At 35.5% G+C, this 8,127-nt stretch overlaps 2 protein-coding genes across 2 annotated transcripts in view; both read left to right on the top strand.

Annotated features, from left to right (window-relative positions):
• Window positions 1-8,127, top strand: part of LOC107756829 (L-rhamnose-binding lectin CSL2-like) — a 16,811-nt gene that overhangs the window by 3,381 nt on the left and 5,303 nt on the right. Inside the window, exons 2-6 of the mRNA XM_016574117.1 lie at window positions 5,957-5,989; window positions 6,403-6,447; window positions 6,536-6,665; window positions 7,290-7,399; window positions 7,484-7,528. Of these exons, the coding sequence (XP_016429603.1) occupies window positions 5,957-5,989; window positions 6,403-6,447; window positions 6,536-6,665; window positions 7,290-7,399; window positions 7,484-7,528 (363 nt within the window). The remainder of the gene's footprint in view (window positions 1-5,956; window positions 5,990-6,402; window positions 6,448-6,535; window positions 6,666-7,289; window positions 7,400-7,483; window positions 7,529-8,127) is intronic.
• LOC107756830 (complement C5-like) lies at window positions 1,062-2,327 on the top strand. Its single transcript, XM_016574118.1, has 5 exons — window positions 1,062-1,190; window positions 1,443-1,638; window positions 1,771-1,924; window positions 2,048-2,118; window positions 2,207-2,327. Exons 1-5 carry the CDS (start codon window positions 1,123-1,125, stop codon window positions 2,303-2,305), a joined length of 588 nt encoding a protein of 195 aa, XP_016429604.1. The 5' UTR covers window positions 1,062-1,122; the 3' UTR covers window positions 2,306-2,327.

Genomic DNA, 8,127 nt, shown 5'->3' with positions numbered 1-8,127 from the left:
AAAAAAATCACCCACTGAGTTTCAAAGCTGCCACCTAGTAACGACTTTCTACTTCGAGGACCTTGATAGAAATGTAGTGGAGTGAAAAGTACAATATTTGTCTTTCAAATGTAGTGAAGTTAAAGTCATAAGTTCCCAGAAAAAAATAATACTCAAGTAAAGTACAGATACTCAAAAAGTGTACTTAAGTACAATACTCAAGTAAATGTACTTAGTTACTGTCCGCCTCTGATACTATGTTTGCTTATATAAAATTATTTGGGTATTCAGTTGTATGCTCAATAAATAATTAACAAACAATCTCATATTTTTGTCACTTTTTTGTTATGATAATACATCTAAGCAGGGCTGTGAACAGACCTAAAAATGTAAATGTCTGTAGAAATGTCCACCTAATTCAACTTAGAAACAATAATCATATTGGCTGTACAAGTCATTTCAACTCATTTTTAAAAAAATTGTGTCTTGTTGAATCTCGAATAACTTAAAAATTAAAGTTGAAATTGATTAAATTATTTGATGAGTAAGTAGTACTTATTTAAGTAATATATGTTGCCATCACTTATTTATCTTATTTTGTACAGTTAATGATACAAAATATCCATGTTGTCTTCTCTGAGAACCCGCAATGAGCACTTTTCAACATCTTGCCATTGTGGGTTTCTGTTTAAATGTGTACATTTTACTCAATTCAGTAAATCAATGACAAAAGTCAAGGGTCGGGTTGATGTCCAAATGTTTCTAGAATTGCACAATAATAAAACAACCCATGGGAAAAAAAACATCTCCATGAAATCCCTTTAGTTGTAAATAGATCTGAGCTTTGCTTTTGTGACTTGCAAAATGACTAAGCAAACTGTACAATGATGATAGAAGCATTTCATAATCAAACGTTAAACTTTTACACACAAACAGTTAAACTAATCATTATGACTGATGTATTTCGCAGTCATCATATTTAGACTATAGCTATTCTTACGAAAACTAATCCTCAAAAACATTTTTGGGACCTGTTTCAAGACAGTCGAGCTAATAAGTAACTTAAAGCAAGCAAAACAGATAGGCTATTGATTTGGCTGACAAAACAAATGCCTGGCCTGTTTTTCAAGGAGCAAACAGTCTATGATGGCACGTTTATTTTTGCTCTGTATACTTCATCTTTTCGTCTGCATCACTGTCCAGGGACGTGTGTAAGTTGCATTTTACATCATTTAAAATGTTCTACTGAACATAGCCTACTGGTCTGTATTATCAAAAAGCAGAACTGCAAAACAAAAAAATGTTAACTGAACCTAATCATCCGTACACTCTTGAAAAAGGACTGTGAGTAATCCTTCATGTTTGTCTGAAATGAGGCGTTTATATTTTAAATTGTTTGGTTTTTCGCATCTGCCAAGCTCTGAAAGCGACTCACAGACACAAGTATCTGTTTTGTTTTACAGATACTTAATCACTGCACCTAAACTGCTGCGACTCGATGCTTCGGAAAAGGTGGTGGTGCAGTTGTTTGGTTATGACAAGGAAATTACAGTAGATATTAAGCTAAAGAACACACTAGCACCAAGTTATAAAGAATATGCATCTCAGTCCCTGAAGCTCAACGCTGCGAATAACTATCAAGAATCGGCTACTTTACGGGTGGGGCTGCAAATTTGTATGATTTTTTTTATTAAAGGAGTTATTTACAGTTACAAAACATGTGAAAAGTTTTGCCCTATTTGATGTTGTTCATGAATATATTCTGAAAATGCTTTTTTTTCTGTTTCCCAGATAATGCCGACAGATTTCCCTAAAGAGGACAATTATGTCTACCTTCAGGCGATTTCCTCTGCTTTCACTGCACATGAAAAAATCCCAGTCACTACTGTTAACGGTTTTCTCTTTATCCAGACTGACAAGCCGTTATACACACCCGAACAAGAGGGTCAGTATGATAAAAATCTGTTGTGTGTAAGAGCGCGAATTTATGTATAAAGGGAAAGATGGAGTGGGTAAACAAAGAGAGATTCACCTCAAAACAATCCTTTAAATCTGTTTGTTTTCTTAGTACAAGTGCGAGTTTACTCCCTCAACGAGGAGCTGAGGAAATCTAGACGAACCGTCACCCTTACATTCGTGGTGAGTATCTCTCTTCATAGCCTCATACCTCACATGAATTATGATTTCTATATGTGATAACCTTGTTGATGTTTTAACTTTCTTTTAGGACCCTAATGGTATCAAAGTAGAGATTATTGATATGACAGACATCAATGGAGCAAAACCACTTCTTCCACCTTTCAAAATACCTTTAAAGCCCATGTAAGACACACAGTCTAGCCTATTAGTTGATCTGATGTTTAAATGCTTATTAGGAATAATAGTGACACTGAAGACCAGCTTGCTTGTGAATTTCTATGGCTGTCCAGGCTGGATCATACTGGACTGCGTTTCCCAAAAAGCCTAAATTCGTAAAAACGATCGTACAACTGATCTTTTTTTAAATTTTTAAATTTTTATTTTTTTATTGCAAAACTTGTAGAAACATACAGAAACAGGGAAGCGAGACATGAATATATTCCAACAAAAAGCAAATATAAAAATAAAAACAGAAAACAAATATTCTGTATTTGCATGTCAAATTAATTATTATCGATACATAAAAGTGCAAAAATAAACTTACATTCTTTTAGAAAAGTTGTCATAATACATCAAAAGTTTGGCACTCTTTTTGTTATTAGTAAGTCTAAGAGATGAAAGAAGAGAGTCCAATTCAACAAGAATTGCTTATGAATAAAGAATTTTGCATTAAAATTAACAAAATTAACAACATATTCAACAGATAGCTTTGGATTTTCATAATAAAAGCGAACATCTTTGGTATGGGCCATATGGGACACATTTGTAAGGTTAGAAACATAGGTGCTTAAGTCAACCCATAATTTGTTGGTAACACCACAATCAAAAAACAAATGGGGAGCGGTTTCCTCAACAAAACCACAAAACGAGCAAGATTCATCAACATTAGAATATTTAGAAATAGACAAATTAACGGGGTAAATTTTATGAAGGATTTTATAATGAATCTCCTTAACCTTGTTAGAAATGCAAAATTTACTTGGCAAAAGCCAGGCCTTGTTCCAATTTATATTTGTTATAAAGGAACCCCAATAGAATTTCCCTCTTGGAGTTATCTTTCTCTTTGTCTGAAATATTTTGCGGATATGTCCGTTATTGCATTTCCGATCTAAACTACCGATACCACCCAAACATAAAGCCAGATAAACACTGTTGCCTTTGCTGAATTTAAGGTGACTTTTAATTAACTGGGTTAAGCCTACTGGGATGGCTCTCATCAAAGTATTATATTCCTTTGGTGGGACTGGAAAAGTAGGAGATTTAAGCCATTTTTGCTTATGAATGAAGAATTTTGCATTCAATATAAGAAAATTAACAACATATTCAACAGATAATAGCTTTGGATTTTCATAATAAAAGATAACATCTTTGAGGACGAAGGTATGGGACACATTTGTAAGGTTAGAAACATAGATGCTTAAGTCAACCCATAATTTGTTTGGAACACCACAATCAAAAAACAAACGGGCAGCTGTTTCCTCAACAAACCCACAAAACGAGCAAGACTCATCAACATTAGAATATTTAGAAAGACAAATTAATACGGGGTAAATTTTATGAAGGATTTTATAATGAATCTCCTTAACCCTCCTAATTTGAATCTGTACATTATAACGAAAACAATACCTTAAAAATGAAAAGAAGCAAGTTTTTGCAATCAGGTTTTTTTTTAAACCGGTAAACTTTTCAGTTCAAGGATCCAGTAAACGAATGCCTTCAAACAGTAGCCTAAGTTCAAAACCGCTACGGAGAAAACCGACCGATTTCTTTAGAGATGGCTTAGTCACCTCCAGAATTATTATTTTCAGCTTGTATTTGGCTTAAAAGCACAAGTGTTTTATAATGGACGCTGTTGAATCCTGAATGTGTTTTTTAGATTCTGAATGGATCAGTATAGAAGCCTGTACAGTCAGGTCAAGGCAGTAGGTTTGGAAAGACAAATTAATGGGGTAAATTTTATTTAGGGTTTTATAATGAATCTCCTTAACCTTGTTAGAAATACAAAATTTACTTGGCAAATGCCAGGCCTTGTTCCAATTTATATTTGTTATAATGAAGGTGTTTTTTAGATTCTGAATGGATCAGTATAGAAGCCTGTACAGTCAGGTCAAGGCAGTAGGTTTGGTGATCTTTTGGCGTCTCCTTGTGGTCCTGTTTGATATTGCAGCTTGACTAGTGCTTAATTGTATTAAAAATGCTCTAAACAATTTTTTGCACTATATAGTAGGCTATATAGATAAATTGTAAAAGGTATGGGGGAAGTAGGGGTTCTTATTTTGCCCGTCACTGTATGCCATGGGAGAAACAGTCAGTCAAGCATAGGAGTAGGCTGCACAATTCTGGATAAATTGATCACAATTTTTTTTTATTTTGGTATCAAATAGAGATCATGATCCTCCTACAGATAACAATTTATATTTGTTATAAAGGAACCCCAATAGAATTTCCCTCTTGGAGTAATCTTTCTCTTTGTCTGAAATATTTTGCGGATATGTCTGTTATTGCATTTCCGATCTAAAATACCGATACCACCCAAACATAAAGCCGGATAAACACTGTTGCCTTTACTGAATTTAAGGTGACTTTTAATTAACTGGGTTAAGCCTACTGGGATGGCTCTCATAGTATTATATTCCTTTGGTGGTGGGACTGGAAAATTATGGAGATTCATAAATTGTTCGCAAGTTAAAATATGACCAAAATCATCAAACACGGGTAGAATACAGTTCAAGTTGTTATTAAACCATCTAGGGGGAAAAGAGACCTATTTCTAACAGTTATATCAGCATTATTCCAAAGAAGAACTTTGTCTTTATCAGTCGGCTTTGCGTATACCCACTTCTAAATCTCCTCTGATGCGCATCATTCAGTAGTGTCCTGCATTAGCCAAAATCATGACCGTCCACCATGACTAGCTAATCAAATTGCATGTGAATAAATGCAAATATTCCCTAAACATACCCAGTAAAGACCATGATGCGGTCAGGATGCGATGGCTGTTCTTTGAATTTGATTGCGCCCGTCTCTCATCTCGACAAATCACGTGAATGCAAGCGGAGTCGTTCTGGGGCTTGAGTGCATGACAGGGAGATGCGCAGAGTGATAAAATCATATTTAATTATTGACTCCTAATTTGAATCTGTACATTATAACGAAATTTTTTTTTGGTATCAAATAGAGATCATGATCCTCCTACAGATAACTAAACAAAATAGCTTGTCTACTAGAGGTTCTGACAAAATGTTAATTGTTGCAGTCTATGTAATTTTTACATTTTAATTATTTATTGCAAAATCTGCACCTCTTTTGTGGCTAATATTAATTTCATAATGATCCTTACTCCGTGAAGTCAAGTAGCAGAAGTTACAGAAAGTGAAAATGTGCAAATACTACTGGCCCATTTTGGGGTGAACTAAATATGCAAGACTAGTCTTACGTCACTGTTTATAACACAGGCCGTTCATCCTTTGCTGGGCCGCTTAAAAAAAAAAAAAGGGGACATAAATTAAGAGTATACCCACTTCTCCAGGCACCACTACACCACTGCCTAACCCTACACCTAAACCTACCCCTCACACAAAACTTTCTGCATGTTTAGATTTTCTGAACACTTAATCCTGTAGGAGTTTAATGTCAGTCAGAACCTACCAATGTTTTCCACAGATACACCATAGTTTACGTAGCCTACCTAATAACAGAAAATCAGACAAGATAAAAACAAAAGTAAACATTTTGGAACTTCTGAAAAATGTAAGTTCTCCTTCCTGTAAAATGTTTAAGGGGCATAATAATAAATGTGACATTCTGTCATTTAGTGATTTCTTTTGCTCTTTTACAGTGCTTCTAAACTCCAGGTTACTGATATCTGCAGGTACTTCATCAGTCTATTAACCACTTCACAAATGAGCAGTTACACCACAGTTAATGTAATAGTCCAGTTTAATATTAAGTTACTTCATATTTTGTATAGCCTACCTGGTTTTTTGCAGCAGAGACGTAATGGATTCTCTGTTTTTAATTATAAATAAATCAAATCTGTCTTTAAGACTTAAAAACTACATATAAAAGCTTAAACAAAGGGTTGGAGCTTAGCATCCTCAGCATCTTTTAGATCCTCCCACTTTAATAATGTTATGTGATGTCATAAAGCTAAAATTGCCATGAGATAACTCGATACGTACAAACAGGCCTTCGGTTCTGCTTGAAGTTTGATGACTTTTGCTCACGCTCACCTTGTTAACTAAAGACAAATGAAACCTTGAAGCTGGAATCTTATCTTTTCAGAGACTGTAATTACATGTGATGGGTTTGTCCAGCATCTCAGTTGTGGTAAGCTGTTGTGTTGTCACCTGATTATTTATTTATTGTATTGTATGCAAAGTAGTCCATGATGAAATGATGCTTTTCTTTTATTCAGACTCTGGGGTGATCCATGTGCAGTCAGCAACCTGTGGCCGCACAAGCAGCCAAATCTGCAGCGTTGGACGACCCCAAAGTGAAACGGCTAATGTTCAGTGTTCAATAGATGTTCCTGCGGTCTCTAAACGGTAGCAGTCTTTTTCACTACGGGCTGTGTTTGCGCTAAGTTTTTTTTTAAACTGACACCATTGCTGCATCCCAATATGCCTACTTCCACTATAAAGCAGGCGAAAAACAGTACATGGAAAGTAGTGTCTGAATTTATAGTATTTAAAAAAAAATAAATAAATAAAAAAACTTGGGTGAAAAAGTACCCGGATGTCCTATTATTTGTGCATCTGATAGACACTTTAATGGTAATGAATGGTAGTGACGCAACTGTTGCCGGCAGGTCACGTCAGAGTAACAACATGACAGATGTATTCAGATTAATTTTATTTATACTCCAAATATTCATTCTACATGGAATGTACTGTAACAGTCGTGAAGCAAGTTTCAAAGCAAATATTGTACCGACTAGACAGAATGCAGTTTCAGGTGCAGCTCATATCTTTACTTTGGGAATCTTTCCTACTGTAGTTGTTGGAAACCATGATAAACAACAGTAGTGTAGAGATTCCTGTAGCATCTTAATAGTGACGCACAAGGTACTTAACTAAGCTTTTCAAAAAACGAAGTGTGGTCATGTTGATGGCTATGTTGACTAATGTTTCCAAACATCCAGTTAGGAATGTGTCTTTATCGTTAAACAGGTGTAATGGACTGAGAGAGTGCGAGTTAAACACTCAAGGACTTGCACCACAAGATCCATGCTATGGCACCTACAAGTACTACACTACCAACTACATTTGCATCCCAGCAGGTGAGGGATTTTTTTTTTCTTTTTTTCCCCTGTTCATTAAAATGTCCTTTTCTGTGCACGCTTGTAACTGTCACCTTCTTCCAGAAACAAGTGTGACTTGTCATGGTGGATACAGTTACTTGAAATGTGGTAAGCAATTTTACTCCAACTTTGTTTCAATTCATAGCTTTCAGGCTTTAAGACCTGGAGGGCGAAACATCCATAGAACTGCAGCACAAGCCTGTCAATTGTCCATCTCTTTCACAGCCGCAAATATTTAGATCACCTCTCAAAAGAATAAAACAAAGATATGTGAACATAATGCAAGTTTTGGCCATTTGCGATCCATATTACAGTGCTTCAAAGTCCGGACCCGGAGGGAATTCAATCCGGACCCGCCTCCATTTCGTATTTCAAGAGCACTAATTTCCTACTTTGATAAACTGTAAATCATTTGTTTAGGTTTTTTTTAATGCCTTTTTGGAGATGGTACGAAATGAAAGCGAAGACGAGATATTTAAAGTTTACCTGCGTGACATTGTTGTCATGACATCCAGTGAGCGTTTGACATTGCCTAATCGGGCGACACTTCACCGCTGATATGAGTTTTTATTTTATTTTTCATTTTTAAATGACTTCGATCAGGGATGGGCAACTGGCGGGCCGTATACGTATATCATATTGGACTCGGATGATCATTTTTAAAACATTTGAAAAGCAAGTCACGTAAAGATTGCTTTCAGTTTATG

Source organism: Sinocyclocheilus rhinocerous, unplaced genomic scaffold (genome assembly GCF_001515625.1).
Source record: "Sinocyclocheilus rhinocerous isolate Xijiao unplaced genomic scaffold, SAMN03320098_v1.1 scaffold533, whole genome shotgun sequence".
In the NCBI taxonomy this organism is placed as follows: Eukaryota; Metazoa; Chordata; class Actinopteri; order Cypriniformes; family Cyprinidae; genus Sinocyclocheilus; species Sinocyclocheilus rhinocerous.
The sequence above is the reverse complement of the archived record's forward strand: the minus strand, read 5'-3'. Positions and strand labels throughout refer to the sequence as shown.